The sequence below is a fragment of the Aquila chrysaetos genome, chromosome 5, assembly GCF_900496995.4.
Source record: "Aquila chrysaetos chrysaetos chromosome 5, bAquChr1.4, whole genome shotgun sequence".
In the NCBI taxonomy this organism is placed as follows: domain Eukaryota; kingdom Metazoa; phylum Chordata; class Aves; order Accipitriformes; family Accipitridae; genus Aquila; species Aquila chrysaetos.
Window position 1 is genome coordinate 25469933 of NC_044008.1, and position 21218 is coordinate 25491150.

General features: G+C 37.4%; 1 protein-coding gene across 6 annotated transcripts in view; it reads right to left on the minus strand.

Annotated features, from left to right (window-relative positions):
- PTPRZ1 (protein tyrosine phosphatase receptor type Z1) overlaps positions 1 to 21218 on the minus strand; it is a 152883-nt gene that overhangs the window by 18895 nt on the left and 112770 nt on the right. For 3 of the 6 annotated variants that reach the window (XM_030015112.2, XM_030015111.2, XM_030015110.2), the window contains exons 12-15: positions 16956 to 20535; positions 13061 to 13205; positions 5691 to 5782; positions 2250 to 2335 (exon numbers count right to left, since the gene is read on the minus strand). In XM_030015112.2, the coding sequence (XP_029870972.1) occupies positions 2250 to 2335; positions 5691 to 5782; positions 13061 to 13205; positions 16956 to 20535 (3903 nt within the window). The remainder of the gene's footprint in view (positions 1 to 2249; positions 2336 to 5690; positions 5783 to 13060; positions 13206 to 16955; positions 20536 to 21218) is intronic. The other 3 variants (XM_030015114.2, XM_030015113.2, XM_041123985.1) reach the window with 1 other exon arrangement.

Consider the following 21218-nt stretch of genomic DNA (forward strand, 5'->3'; position numbering starts at 1 on the left):
AATCAAATTCCACAGCACAGAACAAATGGATAAAAGTGTTTATATAAATTACAATTACTATATGGAAAACAGTTATGGTCATGCAATATATATCTCTGTAATAACAACAAAGCTGAATATTTTTACATAACTCTTAAAAGAAACAAGAGGCGATTTTCCTGTTAAAATACTGGTGTCTGTTTTCCTACCTTTAGCTTTAATGTTAGACCTTAGGCCGGTGAAAGCTTATACATATGAGCAACATCACTGACTTTATCCAGATTATCTATATATTTAACTGTTCATTGGATTTGTTATTGGTCCTTATAACTGCATCAGTTTCTCTGTGGAATGCTTTTGCTCTTTTTGCATTCAGCTGTAAAACCTTCACTGGAGCAGGACAGTGTGCGGCTCAGCCAGCCTCACGGCACTCTGGTGAAGGACAGCATTGCAGCCCTCAGTCTGCCAGCAGTTTCTCAATGAACCCAACGTTTTTATAAAGAGAGAGACAGGCTTGAAAAGACAGGCACAAAGTCTGTAAGACTCACAAAATTAATTTATTTTATTTTATTGATTACTTTAACTGACAGGAAACTCAAGCATTTATAAGGTCCACGTTGTTAAGTAGGAGATATGTTGTCATCATTAAAAGTACTATAATAATATTTCCCAACACTTTTTAGGATTTATTTTAATATTAACCACCTTCAGCTATTTAAATATATATATATGAAAAGTGGTTACCAGTCTGAAAACAGATTTCAAATATGAGTTGTTTTATGGTAATATAAATAAAAAACCTGAAACGCCCCTGTACTCTCCAACTATATGCTGACTCTGCAAAGACAATCACTATATTTAAATTTTTCCATATCTTCTAAGTTCTTTATCGGTAGAGAAAAGACCAGGACACTAATTCTGGGGTAGTCTGTAAAGCCAAAAAGGATCTCCAAGAAATGATGAGGACATTCAGTTTTTTGTAATAGTTAAAACAAGCATGAAATATTTCAGATGGTGCAGGTGTAGCTCAGTGAGATGTAGTATATTTGGTCTTTGGATCACTGCTGTAACTTAGGAAAAGAACAATTTTAGGAAAAGAACAATTTAGGAAGAACAATTTCATTTCTGTATTGCTGTCCTCAGTAATGGTGAAAGAACTTTGTTACCGTCGTATTTACACACAGTCCTTCAACATCTGCTCTTATTAACAGCCCGTCTAGCTGGAGCCCAGTCCTGTCAGCACGTATGCACATGCGTAACATATGAACATGTACTGGACATTCACAAGTATTTACAGGTTTGGTCCCACAATCAGATGGATATTCTGAATGTTAAATGAATTGGAGAAAAATTGCTGATGAAGTTTAGGTGAATGACATGGAATTTTTGGTGCATAAGATCACAATACATTGGCTGGGGAAACAAAAGCAAAACCGAAAGATGCAAAACTATGAATGTTTTTACTTTCAGTATTGTTGGTTTTGCAGCAGGAATATTACAATCATTTTAAATTAATAGAGATCAACAAAAAACTTTTTTCCATCCCAACTGACTGATTTTGTTAGAAATCACTTGTCAAGAATTTTAATAGCACAGCTTCAATTACAGAGTTTGGGTTTATAATGTTTATTTTATGTGACTTATATTAGAACATATCTATCTTTAAATTGCTTGTAATGCATATGAATGTGAAAAACAATGAAGTTCATTAGTTACATATGGTGATAGTAACATTATATGATGAGAGCATATGATTCAAAATTTTGAAATACCTCTTATGAACCATATACTTTAGGAAAGGAACTGTAAAGCTTTCACTACCACATATGAAGACTACATTAGCTCCCCTGTTAATCAGAAGTCTTGCCACGTGTACTCATTATTACTTCCATTTTTTTTCTCTGTAAATGGAACAAGCAAATGTAGGTAGCTTCTGCAAAATTCAATTGGCATTAGTGTTGGAAAAGCTTTAGATCTACAACTGTATCTGATAAACCATATAGATTGCATTACCTTTGCATAGTTTATTCACACAATCATTTAGTATTTTATCACAGTAATAAACATTCCCATTTGCATCCCAGTCCTGTTAGCTTTTATAAATCTCCCTAGTCTTTACGCATAAACAGTCCTTACTGGGCTCATATTTACATGCATTTATGAAATTAGTCCCTAAGTCAGAATGTAATGCCCAGTTCTTTGTTTCCAGGCATTTAAACTTAACATTATTTGTATGTGCTAAGAAGAAAGATGACGTCATAGAGCCATACCTCAAATTCTTCAGAAAAACCATTACTTGCATGTAAATCTGCAACATGTTTTGGAAAATGCTTTATTGGAATTGCTCCAACATCATCTTAGGGGTGGGAAAAGACAAAAAATATATTTATGAAGAATAAAAAGCCAGTGACATATAAAGCAGTTCATATGTAGGCAATCCACACAACATCCTGAAATAAAATTTTTGGCATGAACTTTGGATATACAACTCCCACAAAAATAAAAACACTCTTTAACACCATTAACATTTCTAAAATCATTCTCTAACACTTATACATTTATAAATGACTATTTGGAAAGAAGATATAGAAAATGCGTTGCTAGGTCTTGCTTTGTCTTTAAGCCCCCCAAATCAAGGTGCAGATTCTGCAAGATGCTGAGCTTGTCTGTAAATTGAAGAGGACTCAGAACTCCCTGTGAAGTCAAGGGGAAATGGGAGGATTAGCACTTTGCTAGAAGATGTTCAAAGGGAGAGGGTAGGAACAGAGCTCTGAATAATACTGATAAAGAAAAGAATGATCAGGCAGAGTCGTCTGGGTGCTTTAGGCTCATCAGTACTGCACTGGGACTCTGATACAGTACATGGTCTAGCTGCACAGTCCCAAGCCTACTAAATTAATGCAGCATTATGCCAGTAGTATAATTTAACTGATGTGTTGCATGTTCGCATTGCCATCCAAAGGAAACAACAACTAATTTTCATCTTTTACTGCATTAGTGAGTCCTTCCAGTAGGGATTTTTTTCTCCCATTATCCCCATGATTTTCTATGATTACCTATTGATAATAATCTTATGTCTGACCCTGGGAGTATTGACTGCAAATTTTCACACCAGGCTTTATACTTCAAGTTTTAAGTGGTAGATTTAAGTTTAAGACTTTCTGGATACCCACAAAGACAATATCTACATTCTCAGCCAATAAATGTGATTCGTGCAAGTTCTGGGTCCTGATACTGAGTCTGAATTTTCCATCTGATGTTTATGTTTCAGGACTTTATACAAATACAGAAAAACACTCTGGTGTAGAACATTCATTAGGGATCATGTCAAAAACCTTTGGGACTTTTAATCTTGTCTTTCCTGCAAATATGCTATGTAAACAAAGTCATCTGTTCTGTTAATTACCTGTTAAAGGATGACATTATTTCAGCTAGTTTTGGTTCTGAAGAATAATTTTTTTTTTAAAGCTTTTCATGGATTAAAAATATGTTTATTTCACAATTTGTAATTTCATCACTGTTTCATATGAGAAAGAAACCTCAAAAACATGGAACAAGGACCTGTTATTTACATCAACAGATGTTCAGCATTTAGGCCACCTAATAATTTTAGCTTTCAGTTACCAAGAATTTGTTGATTCGTATTGAGATCCATCTGGTCTTCCACTTACATGAATGGATCTGAATACAAAAAGTGAATTTATCCAGTCAAGCCTAAAAGAAGCTGAAAAAAAAAGTGTAACACTATCTTCACACTTCAAAGATGAAACCTGGCATAAAGTGTTTATTCTAATGATATGCAAACACAAAACCAGAAGGGAAGGTAAACGACCCTAAGAGCGAGAACAGTAAGGGAGAAAGAGATCTCAGATTTGGCCTAATTACTGTTTTATTTCCTTGCCAGTGCTAATCTCCCAATTCAATTGCTTCTGACTCCAGGAATATATTTTATATCTGGATGGCAGGTATCACTTGAAACTACTTAAAGGTTGATAGTGGGACCTAATATTGCCTGTAATTCATTATCTGTTCTGAATGCATCTTTGAATTATGCTGTGAAGTGCCAGAGCATTTTCTGTGAATAACTGCAATTCTCCTATCTCTGCCACTGAAATCCCACAAAAGGAAAACTTAATATATGATTTGATCTGTGGAGTGTGCTTTTAGTCATAGTCATAATACAAATTAAACTTAGCAGTTACAAAATGCTCTTCCTGCTCTATGCTCTTTGCCAGTATTACAGATATTACAGTATCGCAGTTAGCCTCAATTGTTGTAAAATTACACTGCTGAAACACTTGTGCAATAGAAAACACAAAAACTGCTCACTTGACTTCTGTTGCACGCCAAGTAAACCAGAAATATTTCCTCAGTGTTTGCAGCTTTTTCCAGAAAATATTTTATGTATCTTTCAGTCACTTAGAAACACTTTTCTCCTTAAGTTAATATTTATCAGTATTTCAGATGGAAAACCTCCAGCATCAAAACACATATTTTAAGCACTCAGAATAACTGTAAGTGCAATTCTGTCTTATGACAATGGAAAACACTATCTCCCTGAGGTGAGCTGGTCAGGAGAAATTGCAAGAAAATTATACAGTTGTACTGCAATATAGTTAATGACAGAGAGTAAGAGCAGAGATTTCCTATAATGATTGCCACTTGACATTCATATATAATCACGTTTTCTGAAAGCAAGCTATATCCCTGCCTATTAACCATTTAGAAGAAGGTTATGCATCTCCCAACAACACCAATCAATACAAGAGGCATTTAAAGATGCCTACAATTTAGTTACAACAGAAGCCTAATGTTTGGGATTTATTTAATTAAATGTGTTCACTAGTTATCTACGCAAAGGCTGATTTTGTTTCCCTTAGTCATTCCAAGGGAACCCATCCCCCTGTGTAACAGCACAGTTTGCAAATGCATTACTTGTGGAACAAGATATCCTTTTCTCATGGGTGAAAATGTGGCTCAGGATCTGCTGCAGAATTAATCTATTTCAGGTACTTTTCATTCTAATCAGGTTGAAAAAGCTGGGAGGGCTGCGCATGCTCCTCTGATATTTTTTGAGGAGGAAAGAAAAGAAACAGTTTCTCCAAAGAACTGTGGTGGATACGGAACCAGAAGATGCTAATGATATTCTGCACTTGTATATCATTTTTATGAGAGGCTCACAGAGAACTTTCCAGTTGTAACTATGCTAGTAAAATACGTAAGTTAAAGAAAACGTTGTAATTGCAAATGAAATGCAGATAGATGAGGCATATATTGCTCCTGCTGGTAAAAAGAATAGGTCATGTTCTATACACAGGTGACAAATTCAATTCAAGGCAGAAATACAGCAGAACATGCTGCTAGTATAATCCTCTACTTTGTGACAGTGAACTAGAGCTATTTAGCGTAGCTGAGATGGCTACAGTAGCAGCCATTTCTAGTGAGGCTACACCTCAAACGGCTAGAAGGCACAGCGTATCTTTGAGTCAACTCTGTAAGGTAAGGATATTCCTCTTCTGTGTTACCTACAGGAGAGAATATTAGTAACACTAGTCTCTGCCTACGTCAAGAACACCTGTGTTTATCAGTACAAGAGGGTACAAATCTCTGCTTTACAGATGTTACAGTATGTGAAGAATTCATATGGACACATACAAAGCAGCATCTTCCAACAGCTAACACCAATCCACAGAACAGTTGACAAAAAATACCTGAGACTGGGAAGATTGGAGCTGGGGGAGCAGAAATCACTCGAGGTGATGTATTATCTTCTAAATAAAAGTGAGCAGTCTGGAAACATTTCCTAGAGGGGAAGAAACATAAATAAATATTGCAAAAAGTAAAACATTATCTGAGACCTTTTGGAATTCTGGCGTTACTGAGTAAGAAAGAAAATCACGGTTTTGAAAACCAGTTTTCATGGAGCGTCAAATACTACTGCTATAACATAAATATTCCCCAACACACCACCAAATTATGCATACAACTTGAAGATACTACATTAACTCAGCATAATACATAGTTCATGCATCTTTACCTATACCAGAGGCAGAAGATAGAGCACACATCAGACATAGTGAAAGCTGAAAGAGGAACTCTGCATCAGGAGCTACTATAGATGCTGCACAACAACTCCAAGGATTAAAAATTGCCATTATCTTCCTTGCTTATCCAAATTTGCACACATAATTACTGTTCCCTTTCATGGGATTATGCTAGCCCGAAGATGGAGCAGTGTACGAGATCAGTTCTGGTAATTCATTGATAGATCCTACTGCAGACACGGAAATGCAATAAAAGACAACATGCACTGTAACAGACAAAACGGCAGCTCTGGAACGACTATGACTGGGGCTAAACAATTTTTTCAAAATGTAATCGCAACACTGAGGGACACCTTAACCAAGGAGGATGTCCTGGAGTTGACAGACAGAAACAGGGGAATTTATAACTCCAGGAGATGCTAGCTTAGTTGCAAAAACATTGAAGTATGAATACAGATGGAATCAACCTTAACCATGACCCACAATGTTATTTGTATCTTTGCTGTAATCCAGATGTGAAGATAATAAGAATAGCATCTGTTAAGAGTCCAAGCTATTCAAGGGACTAAATAACCAACTGCTGCTGTAAGCATTGCAAAGCCTCCTTAATTAAAAAATCTCCATATGATTAGACATGCTAATAACAATCTTTTCTCTGGGTCACTTAATCTATTTGAAATATTATTCACTAATTAAATTTAAAAAGAAATATACGCATCAGGAAAATACTAATCTCATTTTATATTTACACAATTCTGCTTCTTCAAAGCTGCTGGCTGAAGCTATTGTATAATTGCTCGCTATTTTGTGTAAATCACTGTTATTTTAAATTCTTCTGTACTGTTCCTGTATCACTGCACTGATAACCCCCCCCATATAATCGTTATAATCAAAAAGAAATTTTGAAGCTACTCTGAGAAATAGATAAGGAATATGTGGATGTTGTCGTTCTTTTCAGAACCATTAATGTAGATCATAAAGACTTCAGTAAGCTTATTTGAATTAAGCCTCTGGGAAACATGCCCATGCTCTCGGAATGTGTTAGGGATTTTCTGTCTGTGTACAATGCAGATTCTCTTAAAACACAAGAAAAAAGTGGACAGCTACCTCAAAGGGAAAATTGTGGCATTCAAAATAGTTCTGGTTATTCACATAGCAATTAAATTTGAAGTCCTCCAGAAGAATCCTCTAAAAGCATATTTGTGATGTTCATGGAGCAGCTTTGGCTTTGCATGAAATGTTCGGAGTAAGACTACCCATTAGGTACTTAGTTTTACTTAGAAATAGCAATTTTGGATGCAGACCAAGAACAACACATTCAGGATGTGCTTGGGAACATCTTTCAAATTTTAAAGAGGCTCTAACAGTAGTACCCCATAGAGTTAGCGGCTGTTGAGGTGAGAGACGCTGTCTCAATGCTAGCATAATACTCAAGAGTTAGTCTCAGGACTGTGGGTGAAATGTCTGTGAGAGGTAGGCAAGTATCAAAGTACTTCAAATCACTAAACAGTTTTGGAAAATTTGGCCCTGCCTGCTGGGCACAGAGAATGCTGATGTACTGTATTTATTAAAAACAGTACCCACCAACCAAACGTGCCAACCAGTCTGACACTAAAGCTCTAAAACCAAAAAATGCCCTCCCCCTAATGCCTACTGCTTATGAACAATGATCATACAAAAAGTTTATGGACTAACGTTACAGAGTTTTGCCACCTCCTTGCTTGAGAAAGGACTGAGCTAAAAAGAATTTAATTAGCATAATGGCTTTCACATCTAAAGCAGTACTTAAAATGCCCTCAAAATATGCCATACATTCACTATCCCTCACTGAGCCACTGTATCTTTAATCTTTAACAAGTTAATTGTGGCTGAAAATAAATTACACCCTTAGCACATTTGGGAGACAAATTCATAGCAGTTGACTTAACCTGTAATAAGACTCATAAATAGGCACTCCATCTGCTTCTGCATCAGCAGTGAAAGCCTTCATGACTAAACCTAATGTTAATAACCACGTCTCGTTAATTATCACTTGTTGTTAATGAAAAAAGTGATGACTATTTCAAACTTCCAGACAAAGGTCCCATCACTCAACGTTAACCTGATTATTTAATTTACACCTTTCATCACAGCATTTAGATCTTCAACCTAAAACTGTAATTTGTAATTTAGACACCGCACTTCTTTGAACACACGCTTTATATATGGAGATAGTGCTAAGCCACTGAATTAATTAGAGTGTCTGTATCTGTACAGGAAGGCATGCAGCAGCAGCTCTTCGGTTTAACAGGAGGGATACTAGATCTGAACGAACACTTAAATGTGAACTGCTTAGGACAAGGCTACGCCTCACACCGCAGAGGACACCGTTTTTCTGGTGTGCGAGCCCCCGGACCTTGGCTGAGGATACGTGCTGCCTACCTCTCCCCTGGGGCAGGGACTGCTCAGAGCGTGACTGGGATTGTCACCGAGGCAGGCAGCGCAGCACGGCGCTGCGTGCGCGCGTGAGCGTGCACGTGCACGCGTGCAGGGTGTTCACCGCTTGTGTCGGCCGAGCAGCGGAGCCGAACCTCGGCAGTCAGCGGCATCTGTGACAGGATGGGTTTGCACATCCACCGCTCGCCCAGAATGGTCTTAGAGGCACGATTACTTCTTTCTCTGAGAATTTCAGGGTCTTTTGTGCTCACAGGGTATCTGCCAATAGGTATTCTCAAACACTTATTAGAATTTATTTTTAAATCGTTTCAATCATTTAAAGATCCGAGGGATCCAAAGGATCTTTAAACGGATCCTCAACGGATCCACTGATTCAAGTTATTCCATTTTTAAATGGTTCCAATTATTTTTTAAGTGCTTGTCAGCTGAAATTTTCATTTTCAAATTTTATTAACACTTTTATTTATAATTTGATGTCACATAGTTAAGAAGTTTTTCCTTCATGGACGGATGAGTGTGGCCTTTGTAAATTTAAATCTGTTTTTAGCGTGTCTCTGCATGTGCAAATTTAACTATCCTTCTCAACTGTTTCCATAAACCTAACACAGGACTCAAGGAATCGGTTCAAATCATGGATAAGAAAATGAACATTCTCTGACAGCTGTGTTTCAAAGACATAGGGTGGTAGAGGAAAGTTAAAATTTAAATGACTACTCAGGGTGTTGTCTGTCATTGGGTTGGTCATTTCTGAAGTATTGCTGTCATGTAACTTCTAGGAGGCTTCATGACAGCCAGCTGATATTCAATATGTTTATAGATACAAACGTAGCTGAAACTGCATTAGCAGTTTGCTGTTCACATTATTAGAGCTAGTGTCTTACTGAGATTCACATATATTTGTTGAAAAAGAATCCTGAATGGCACAACTCCCACTGACAACTGTTACCATTTTACTATTTTCCAAGCTCTTCTTATGAGAACCATTATAAAAATTGATCTGCACAAATAGCTTGACATTTCTTCCTATACATCATTTCATCAGGTTTATTTTCATTGATCACTTCTATGAACTGTTCCAAAACAGTACACACAAGCACAAGCAACTTCCAGTGTATTATATGTTGGTATAGAGAAACTTTCAATTTCAGTCACCGTAACAGATATGGTTAATTCAGCAAAATAGGCAGGATGAAGCCATCCAGAAATGAAAAGAACAGAGTAAGGAGATTCAAATATCCCTGCTGCATCTCTGCTGCACTCAGTCAAGTAGATAGATACTGAGAGAGATGGATAGACTCTAGATTTGGACAGAAAATTCTCTCTAAAGATGTAAAAAACCCCTATCCAGACAACAAGGCCATTAAACAGGCAAAAGAATCTCCTTGTTTATTCCACTGTAATCTTAATCACACTGAAGAAATGAAAGGAAAATGACATTGCTTGAAAATTGCTTGAATTACAAAAGATTTGATATGCAGAACTAGAGTAGTTCAAAATTGCGTATTTTCCTACTGGCAATTAGACAATCTTTAGACAATATTGCCATTAAAAGTTTTCATCCATGTCAGAGAAATGAATATTTTATCACAGAAAGATTGAAATTGTGCCTAATGAGATAGTGAAGAGATTGGGGAATTTCCTCAAGTGCTGATTAACAATTTCATGTAAAAAAAAACAAACCCAAACCCAAACAACAGATGGTACAGAATTATTTTTCTGATACAAGTCATTCAAGTGAAGAACAAAATAATTTTGCCTTTTTTTAACCTTGAGAAACTGGAACTTGTCGCTCTTGGTAGTTATTTGGTTTTTAAACCAAATAACACACGTTTTGCATACTAAACACATGTTTTGCATATTCAAATTAGGAGCTAATAGTGGAAACAACTCAAAGCACTACTCACTCAAATACCCAGCTAGGACATACCGATGCAATTTTTTAAGTACTGTTGCCAAAGGAATATAGAATAACTTCTTGCAAACCTAAACTTTTTATGAACTTTAATAAGTGAAAATAATTGGCCCACATGAAAAGTATTATAAAAAGAAACATTGACAGCTTACACTAATTATTTCAAAATAAACTAAATCGAACCATAAAAATTCTTATAGACTTTATACTAATATTTTCCAGGCTTAATAAAAACTGCATAGCAATGAAGTTAATGTTCTGATTTTTTCCAGGCTTTAAAAAGAGGTGAGGGTCTTGGCACCTTTGAAAGAGGGCCACAAAGTCCTGCCTACAATACATACTGTTTATGTTTCATTCCTCTGAAATAAGAAACATGTTACTGGTGTTACCATAATGCCAAGAAAATTTTCTTGAGGATTAACAAAAAAAGAGCTCCATATTTTATTTTGTAGTACACAAGAAATACAGAAAAGATTAAATACAAGTCAAGAAGATATTACTGCTAAAGGGATTTTTGTTTTATTTTGAAAGACCTATGTTACAGAATTGTTCATTCCCAGAGAAAGAATACAAAATGAACACAACGTTATTTGATAAAAACAAGCTTGTAACGTGTAGGATTACTAGAACTGCACTGTACAATCAGGGTCTTAAAATGGATGGTGTTCTTTGGCAAATAGAAGAGATTTCAAATACTATTTAGCATCAGGGATGAAACCCTTTGGAAGATGAATATGAACGTTCATGTTGCGTAACATGAAAGACAGGAAAAGGTTCTCAATATGAAAGTGCTTAGCTGGAAATCCTGTGATGGACAGTATAATTACCCAACTAGACATAAACTAAGAAATGAGTTGCACAATTCTTACAGAAACTAACTACTTCTTTGGAAAGAAGGAGAAACCTTTCTGAAAATTCATTGCTCAAAAGTGTCTTTAATCATGCTGAAGGCTGACTGACTCGCTAGCGCACTTGCCTGGAACAAAGGAAGCTCAAACTCAATTTCTTAAGGCTAGTCTGTTCAGAGATGGGATGTATTCTGCCCCTATGCGGGACACACCCTGCTGGGTCAATAGAAAACCAGTGTCAGGAGACTAGAAGAAAAGTCAGTAAGCACAACCCTGACATCATAGCCTAGAGATTACAGTAGTCAGTAACTTGGAAAGGGCAGTCTGTGGTCTAGTTCCTGTTTCTTCACCACTTTCATGCATTTTAGATTAAGCAAGATTGAATAGGGGAAAAAAAAGAAGAAACAAGCTCTGGAAGCATCTGTGAGATGTTTGGGCCTGCCTTCCCCCTTGTTTGTACAGCTCTTGGAAGAGCAAGGTCCTGTTTCTTGCTTCTAGTTTACTTGTTAGCACTGCAGAAGCAGCAGCAGGATCAGGTTCCTGGCAATCACCAAAGAGCAAGAATCTCCATGGCAGGAAGTTTTTCAACTTATTTCCCCCTTCTGGACCACCACTGTGTTTCCTCTCTGGCAACCTGCACACTCAAGGAAGCATTAGGGTTGTGTCTGGATTTTGAAAGCCCTATGCGAGCTTACGCAGACATATCCCTAGAAAGACTCTCTGGCTTTATCTAGAACCAATGAAACAGAGCCAAAGGCTTGAGCACTGCCACATACTGTCACATGGCTAACTAGATTCCTGGCATGTTTTTAGCTCAGGCCAACTCGCATTATTTCACAGAATGCTTGACACAGTTTGGGGTTAGCACAGGGCAGAGACTATCCCCAGTAGGTGATGTGAATGCAGCCACTCTCTTTTTTCCCCCTGTGAGGGAAGAGACTTTAGCTGTACAGAAGAGATCTGTGCCATGCCAGCTGGTCTGTTTTATTTCACAGTACAGATACAGTCTTTTGCCCTCATTGATTATGTTATCATGACTTCTTATAGCTATCACTTCTCTTTAGCCTAATTTTTTTTCTTACTGTCTTATCAATTTATCAAGTCACAGAGAAATACGCCCATGAGGGAATCTGAGCATGGTGTGCAGCACATGAAACGCATCCTTAGTTACCCACTGAATGGTTTAAAAAGCTGGGGGAGCAAATTTTGGTTTGGCAGAATCGCAAAGTAGAACAACTTTTTATCACAGAACATCGTAAGAGCTACTCAGTAAATTATTTAAAAACATTTATACTATTATAGTATCATTAAACTATCCTATTTCTGTCTTGCATACAATGTCAGCTACAGCACACTCCTACAGTCCTATATGAATTGCTTATTCACATAGTCCTATTGAGCACCATAGATTCTCATCCTAAATCGACAACTACCTTTTTTAACTGTTAAAGGATTGGAAAGATAGGAAACAAACTCATGCCATGTTATTTATTTTTCTTCTCCCTCCTGTTCTTCCCAGTGCTCTGTTAAGTCACTTGGCTTCTAGGCATTAATAATCACAAGTAATTGTTTACTAAAATCTCTCAATATGGAAATAAACTATTTGCAATGGTTCAACCCTCTGCAACCAAAAAGAATTGCAGTTGAGCATTTTGGACAGAAACCACCTTATTTTGTCAGGTTTATGTCACTGCAGCACTGGGAACAATACAAAGACATGGTGAGAGACAAGATCCAACTTCCCTCCTATAAACCAGCTCAATAATGTCAATCACATTTTTCAAATCAGAGCTCTTTAGAACTGAAAAAAAAAAAAAAAAACCAACCAAAAAACAACTTACCTCCAGTATATGAGAATACCCACAAGAATCACTAGACAGATAAAAGTCAGGGCTGATACGACCACAAGTGGTATAACTGTCTTCTTCTCTGATTCCAGACTCTCAGCTAGACCGATACGAGACTCATGGCTACTATTACTTGCCTCTGCAGTCAGAGAAAATTGAAACAGTCCATGTTTAATTTCTGAGACATGCACAGCACAAGTGAATGTGTCTTATAATGAGCCTATTTAATACCACTTACCTCTATTTTTTACTATGTACTGCAGAAAGTGTATACATTTGCAAACCAGCTTACAGAAAATAAGCAGATAGAGGGTAAAGCAAAGTGTTGAAGCTTATGTGACTCAGCCTTCCAGCAGTGGAGACTTCTCTTTGTAAGAATAGCAGGTTGTTGTTAAAATATAGGAGAAGGAAGTTTTTTATTTTCATCTGTTTATTAGCTGAAAGCCAACTGAGTTAAGGAGTCTGAATATATAATATTGAATGTGTAGAGAACTTTCTGATATTAAACTGTCACTCATATAATGCAAAATCACATCTTTGGCTAATAGTTTAATAGAAGAATTTTCTTGCCATGGTCCCTATGTGCTTGCCATATTGCACTTAAGCCTTCTGTATTTTAACACACTGCCCATTCTGTAACTCGCCTTACAGGTACATCCTGCTTCCTTTGAATCAGACTGCAGTACTTCCTCCCCCAACTATACGTAAGCCAGAGTTAAATTTCCTACCTCCATCTTACAGGTGATCAAATTATATGGATATCGTCTAGATTTTACATTTCTGTCAGCCTTGTAATGCTGGGTGACAGAAAGATTTGGGCATAGGAATCTGTATGAAGATTAAAACAATATATTTTATAATCTCATTAAATAAGGGAACACCATGGTGGATGAGACCAATCTTGCATTTTTAACTTTGGTCATACCTCAAGAAGTAAACAGTTTAAAACTGATTTTGACACAAAATAACGGATTCTTTTCAATCTGTGCAGTTTACTGTGATCTGTGACCATTATATGAGTTAAAACACAGAAATAAGCACTTTTGCACTTGTTAGAATTAAACCTCTAGATTTTCTAAGAATGTTTTCTGCTTTTCTGAACAGTCCTAAGTCAATGACTGTTCTGTATGGGAGCAGAATTTTGCTGTTTAGAAATCAGCTGCACTCCATTGGGATTTCAAGGGACCAATTACACATGAATAAAAAGCTTTCAGACAAAAGGGAGGAGGGAACGTAGTTGGATCAAAAAAAAAAACAACCAACAAAAACCAAAAAACAAATCACATGTTCTAAATAGGGTATCAAAATCCAAACAGCTTCACACAGTACAAATTTTCAGGCAGCTCTCTGCTTGCTTCCATTTTCTTGAGTTTAGGGGCTTGCAGGGCTTTATATGCAAAAAGATCTAGGCTCTGATCTTGCAGATGTCTTCGTTTTAGTTCAAAGTACTCTAACACTCTAATCAATCTCTACTCTTTAAATCCTGTAGCTCAGTGGGCAAAGTGATTGCAGGCACAAGTTTCTTCCGAAAAATCTGTCCCCGAGTTTCTGATGAGTAGGCTAAACTCAGCATTTCCTATTGATTTCAGAAGAAACTATGTGTATGCATGAGAGATCAGAATACGATCCCTTTGAAGCATTCATACTTGCTTATCCAACTCTGGACTAATTCACAGCATAAAACCCAGTCTTATCTGTGTGATGACAGGGTTCCTTCAAACTGCATGACCAAATCCTACTAGGATTCCTTCCATGGGGAATGAAGAGCAGACTTCTGTAACTGGGGGTTTCTTGCCTACTTGGCCATCACTCCAGTGATGGTGGCTGAAAAGGCAGTCTCATCTATAGTAGATTTCTTTGCCTCCTAATAATTGATGTGTTTGGATCCTTTGCATATTTCTTTATACTAATTTCTCTTAAGAGTTTTTCAACTGAAGTTTCAAGGTTTAGGTAGCCATAGAAGTCTCATGGAGAAAGGCCTAGTTCAGAACAAGCATAAATATGTATCAACAACTACAAAGACTGGGAAAAGTTTAAATGACAATTCTTTCTGTAATGGTCACAACAAGAAGACATTTCACCAATTTCTGGTGAATTCACTGTAACGTATAAATAAGTTCTCAGCTGAGAGTTTCGTTTCATTTTGGTTTTTGTTTATAACTGAATTAAGCAAAGATGTCTTTGATTTACAGGAGACCATGTTAGACATGCTCGCGTTGAATTTTCAATTTATTAAAAGACAATATTTGGCATCATTTATTGGAAAAAATAATGTACATGAAATGATACTGTATAGTGTCTTTCAATAATATCTAGAAGACAAACTCTGTCTGTTGTACTCCTACTACTCCTACTATTCCAGTAACATATAATCCTTTTTGAGTGACTATCAGTAACAATTCAAATGACACCCGTTATGTAAACTACAAATCTCTTATGGTAACACTCATTCACATTAGTAACATAAGTTTTGAAATATTGATGTTCTTTTTGCTTATCTTTAAATAAATGTTATGCATTTTACACAATGTGGTAACTACTTACCTACTGAACTGATTCACTTATTGATTCAGTTTTATAACACCTACCTTGTTAGGTCTCCTACTAATTTCAGTATGTTGTCTATCTTCTTTTAATTTTTGTTTTCTATTTTTCACATTCTACTAGCCCCAGCTACAGAGAGTGTCAATTTACCACTTTTTTGCATTAGTATTCTGTTGCTCATGAGTAATATGACCTCATGTGATTTAACTGTGTATTTGTAGGACTGGGCTGAAAACTTCCCATGCCTTGTGGATTCCATTCCTTAGTGGCTTTAGTTGAATGATACTGCCCTCTACAGATGCTGTGAGTACTTAATCGAAGTTCAATTTATTTTCTAAAATACCTATTCAACCTTGTTTGGTTTTGTTTTTTGTTTTTTTTTTTTTTCCAAACATCATAGATAGTTTCTGACTTTACTCTTGGATTTGTTTCTGACTTTACTCTTGGATTTTCAATACTCTAACAAGAGGCAATGCAAATTATGTGTCTGAATACTTCAGGTTTTACACAATGCGTTTTTAAATAGAAAGGAAATGCTTTATATTTATCATGTTTTTATCTATGTGAGGTTCAGTTTTGCCTTCTGACCTTATCCTTGGAATCACAGACCACAAATACCCTTGGTGACTTTAAGAGGACTAACTAGGAAAATAGCACCAAATATAAACAGGTACAGGAGAATCTGGCTCTAAGTATTTTGGAAATATGCAAATCTGGCACAAAAAGTCTGCATCTCACTGAAATGTAAAGGTGGCATACAGAGTAAGAATGAAAATGAATGTTTTTATGAGTTAAGATGAATCAGAATCAAACTGAAGCATCTTCTTCCTTGCTCAATACATCTTAGAAAATACAAAACAAAACACAAGGAGGAAATGTGCTGCTGTTAAGTTAAAAACCAGAATCTCAGAGGTATGTTTCCTCTGGCAGAGGCATGATTTCCTCTGATGTATTTCCATAAGGGCAGCATTTGTCTTTGTACAGAGAACTTACATCCCTCTTAAACCTTTAAAACTAAAATTAAACAATTAACATTGAAACAAATTCTGGTTTTAGATTGTGCACCACCCAACTTCTGCTGACAGTATGCATCTATCCAAAAGCAGAGCATGAATCTTCTTACTGAAGAGTATTTCAGGTGCAGTTTTTAAGTAGCCAGAAGAAGCATTCACAAGATAGCCAGCTCAGCATGCACCCCCTGTTCCCCAATGCTTCCTTAATCACACCCACTGGCACTGTTATGGTCTCCTTTTATTATGCGTAGATAAACCTTCTCATTCTCTATGGCACAAAAGTATCCCCTCACAGCTTTCCATGGTATTCATTAGACTTATCCATAACTAACCTGCCTCAGAGATGTTGAATACTGATGAGTGATCGCTAGTAACAGATGAGGCTGATGACTGTGATGATCCAGGAGTTAATTCTGAGTTACCTGCTTCAACTGCCCCTTCAGTGTCTCTCTCATTAAGGTCAGGAAAACTGAAATCTGTTGAAGTTTCATTATCATTAAGGCTATCTGAGGTACCTTGGCCAGAACCACTTTCTTCATCACTTGTAAAAACAGCCCAAGACTTAGACTCTGATGTGTTTTGCAATGGGACACTAGCAGTCTGAATGTGGCTCTCCAAAACTGTCGGGTCGTTGTGCTTCTTAGGTATCACACTTGCTGTCAAAGTCGGTACGGATGTGTAATTACGTCTGTCCGTGGCATGGTTTATCTGACTGTCTGATGCAGCAGTTGAAATTTTCTCTTCTTCTTCAGGCTTCTCAGAATGTGAGCTTATAATTAGGTTACTCTGATCCTTGTTATTGTTTACCTTTGTATTTTGTTCCTCTACTACCATATCCTGAGCTTCTCTATGGGAAGTGCATGAGATACAGTTACTTACAGGGAAGCCATCGTCATATTCATCATAGTCATCCTCAACTACAGACGGCCACAAATCAGTACTGGACATAATACTGGGAGACAACCCAGAGGATTCTCTAGAAGGAACCAGCAACCTACTCAAAGTTACAGGGATCTCACTTTTGGGAGGAATGGCCGTAACAGAAATATGTACATTTGGTAAAGGAAGAGTGTGATGAATGGACACGTCAGAATCAGAAACAACTGCAGGCATATGATCAGGATCAAAACCAAGTGTAGAACTTGAAGAGACACTGGCAGCCTCACTTCTTTCAAAAACACTTGAAGAGATATGGCTGTCTGCAGGAGTAGCTACGTGTGGTAATGTGTCACCTGTTAGGAAGGGAGTTGTCATGGCATTCGCTGCTTGGGGGGGAAAGGCATTTGTATGTTCTAAACTGGTCAGCTGGAATGAAACATCGCTACTGTACAATGTAGGCATAACCTGCTGAACATCTTCACTGTTAAACAAACTGGATGAAACATATTCCTCACTTGCATAAGAAACAGATACACCTTGAAGTGACGCTGTGGGCTTACTAAAAGTGTTTGGCAACATATCAGCAACGGAAGGTGCAGATGTAGAATGCAGCATGGTTTCAGTTGTAGCAGAACCTGGTGCCATTTGATGCAATATTTGGTCAAATGTAGAACTATCTTTATGAACCCTGGAGCTTTCAGCCAATATTGGATCACTAGGCACAACTGCAGCTGTGTTAAGCAGAGTGCCATCGCCAGAAGATTGGAAGGAGGATTGCAGTAATGCTTCATTGTTTAATGTAGCTGAGGTCTCATAAAAGTACAGCTGAGTCGAGGATAACATTTTGCTATAAGCAGGGGCAGAGAGAGCTTGATCTGAGCTTGCACTAAGCATAGGTTTAAGCAAAGTGTCATCAAAGGCTGGAGTTGTAACATGCAAAGGCTGAACGGAAAGGTGATTTTCTGTAAGTTTACTAATACCATGATCAAATATCTTAGTAGTGGGAAAAGCGAGAGAGACTGGAAGGATTCCCTTTGTGCTAGAAACAGGAAGTGGGCTTTCTTGCAGAGACGTATTCTGCTTAATTACATCATTATTAGAAACAGATGTAGAAAGTTCAGGTATCACTTTACTTTCAGCATTGGAAGCCATTTCACTTAAAGAAGAGGAAATTTGCAGTTCTCTCTCATCTCCATATATAACATCACCTTTTTGAAGCATCTTATTAACATCACTAAACCCAGATGATTCATACGTAATTTCATCTACAGAATCAGAGGAAGAAACGTTAAGTACCGTCAAAGTATCTGTATCAGGCAAAAGGGACTCACTACCAGAGTATGCTTCAGACCAATCCATATCACTAGATAGAGAGCGCGTAGGCTGCAGCAAAGTATCAGCTTGTGATATTACAGAAGAAGGTTTATGCACCAGTACATTGTTATAGCTGCTAAATAAAGGATCTTGACGAAATACGTCAACAGAATCATGCACAAATTCTGCAGAGTCATAGGAAACAGTAAAGCTTTGGAGGGAGCCCACATTACTAGACAAAGCATAAGGAAGTTCAGACATTGTAGATAGTACATGCATATTTAAATCACTGCTGGATGGTTCAACTTGAGAAAATATGTGAGTTCTATTATGACCAAATATCAGTGTCTCTGAAGCAGCATGAGTAGTCTGATGTGACACCACATCAGCATATTGAGCAAGGCTTGGCTGTATTAATGTATCACCCTCTGCCAATGTCAAAGAAGCATGCAGGGACACCTTATCACTTGCAACAGCTGGAGTAGCACTTTGTGGAAACATTTGAGAAACTGTATACAAACGGTGAAACATTTTACTACTGGAGGAAGCAGAGGAAAATGTAAGCAAAGGTACATCATCATAGGAAGACAGGGTGGGTTCAAATGACACATCAACACTGGGAAATACAGGTGTAGCATGCAAGGTCACATCACTATCTGATGTAGCAGGGGTAGTGTCGAGCATCTGAGAGTCAAACAATAAGGGGGTGACTAGAGGAAACACTTCACTACTGTAGGAAGGTTGAAGAGGTATCTCACCATTATAGACTGGTTGAGTTGTCTGAGAGAGTACCTCACTGGCAGCAGAAGCAGAACCATATTCTCCAGAGCTTGAAGAGATAGAGTGAGGTGATAATTCAGCAGAGGAGAAAGCAAAGGTAGAATAATGTGGCAATTCTAAATCCGCATCTGAAGTGTCTTGTGAAACCACTGGGCTGCTGGAATAGGGCACGGTAGCTGGCTTTAATCCCTCTACATAAGCATCAGTGTAACTGGTCTGAGACAATTGCCTGCTATCGGATGTATCAACAGATTGAGTTGTCAGATCTGTAGCATTTCGAAACCATACATTTCCATCAGTGGAAGAAGCATGCTTTGGAGGCCCATCAGAGCTTGAGGGTGCTACACCTTCTGAAACATACTTAATGGAGCCTTGGGAAAGAACATCATGCATGCTTATATCTGGGCTTCCTGAAGGAAGGGTGTCTTCTTGGGAGGTCTCCTCTGTAACCAACTGTGCTGAAGAAGTGGTAAGAACTGAACTCCAAGAGTCATCAGATTCCTGATGAGGTTTAAAAGGAGACAATAAGAAACCTTCATCACTATGGCCAGTAGTGGTTATTCTTGTTGGTTCAGTGCCTGAAGAAAGGTATATGTATTCTTCTTCCACACCTTTGGTGGAGTCAGTGAGTTGAGGAGGAATTCCAGTAATTGTTTGAGATTCCAAAAAAGGATCTTCCTCTTCTTCTGAAATTTCACTAGCAGGTGGAGAAGTAGGGTAATAAACTGCTTTGAAAACATCATCCTTACCATGCAATTCTTCTTCTCTTGTTAAGTATCTATTTGTTTTAGCTTCATTGGGTTTTGTCCCCATTTTTTCTTGACTGTAGCTGGATGTAGTCACCTGGAAATCTTTCCTCATTTGGTTTATTGTACTGTCAGTGCTAGGAATCACTGCAGTTTCTTCATCCACCTCTGTTTCCTTTTCATCAACTTCATCCTTTGAAAAAATACCATAGCCGAAGACAATTAAAAATGTTTATAGACACTGTACACAAACGGAAACCAAAACTGCAATAGTACATTTTCCTGGCTCTATAAAAACAAGAGAGGCAAAACAAGACAACACTTGAGAATACTGTTGGTCTTAAAGCAAAATATTTAGCTGCCAGAACAGGTATCCTCTTCTGTCTTGAAAATATTACTTATTTGCAATACAAACAAAAAATCCCGTGTCACAACAACTTCTTAAATACTGTGTTACTTTTACTGTTTGAGACAAAACCCACTCACAGTATTTATTTACTTTATTAAAAAAGCTCTACCTTCTTCCTAACAAAGTGCAATTGTATATGCAGCACACACCAATGAAAAAATGGTTTTGCTATCAGAACATCTTAGAGATTTGCACTAATATCCCAATGTTAATTAAATTGTCATAGTAACAGAATTTGTAAAACATATTTATGACCTGTCCTTAAATCTGCTGAATCTTCAGAGTTTTCTGAAAAAGAAGATTTCAGGATGGTCAGCATAACTGCAACAGTTTCACAAGTGTTGTGAGTGATACCACCTAGTCCCTGTTAAGACCCTTGGTTTGCTGAACATGAATAATGATACTTTGTGAAAAATCTGTGTTCGAGTTTTGACTTTTAAGGACAGATCCAAAAAAGAAAAAGAAAA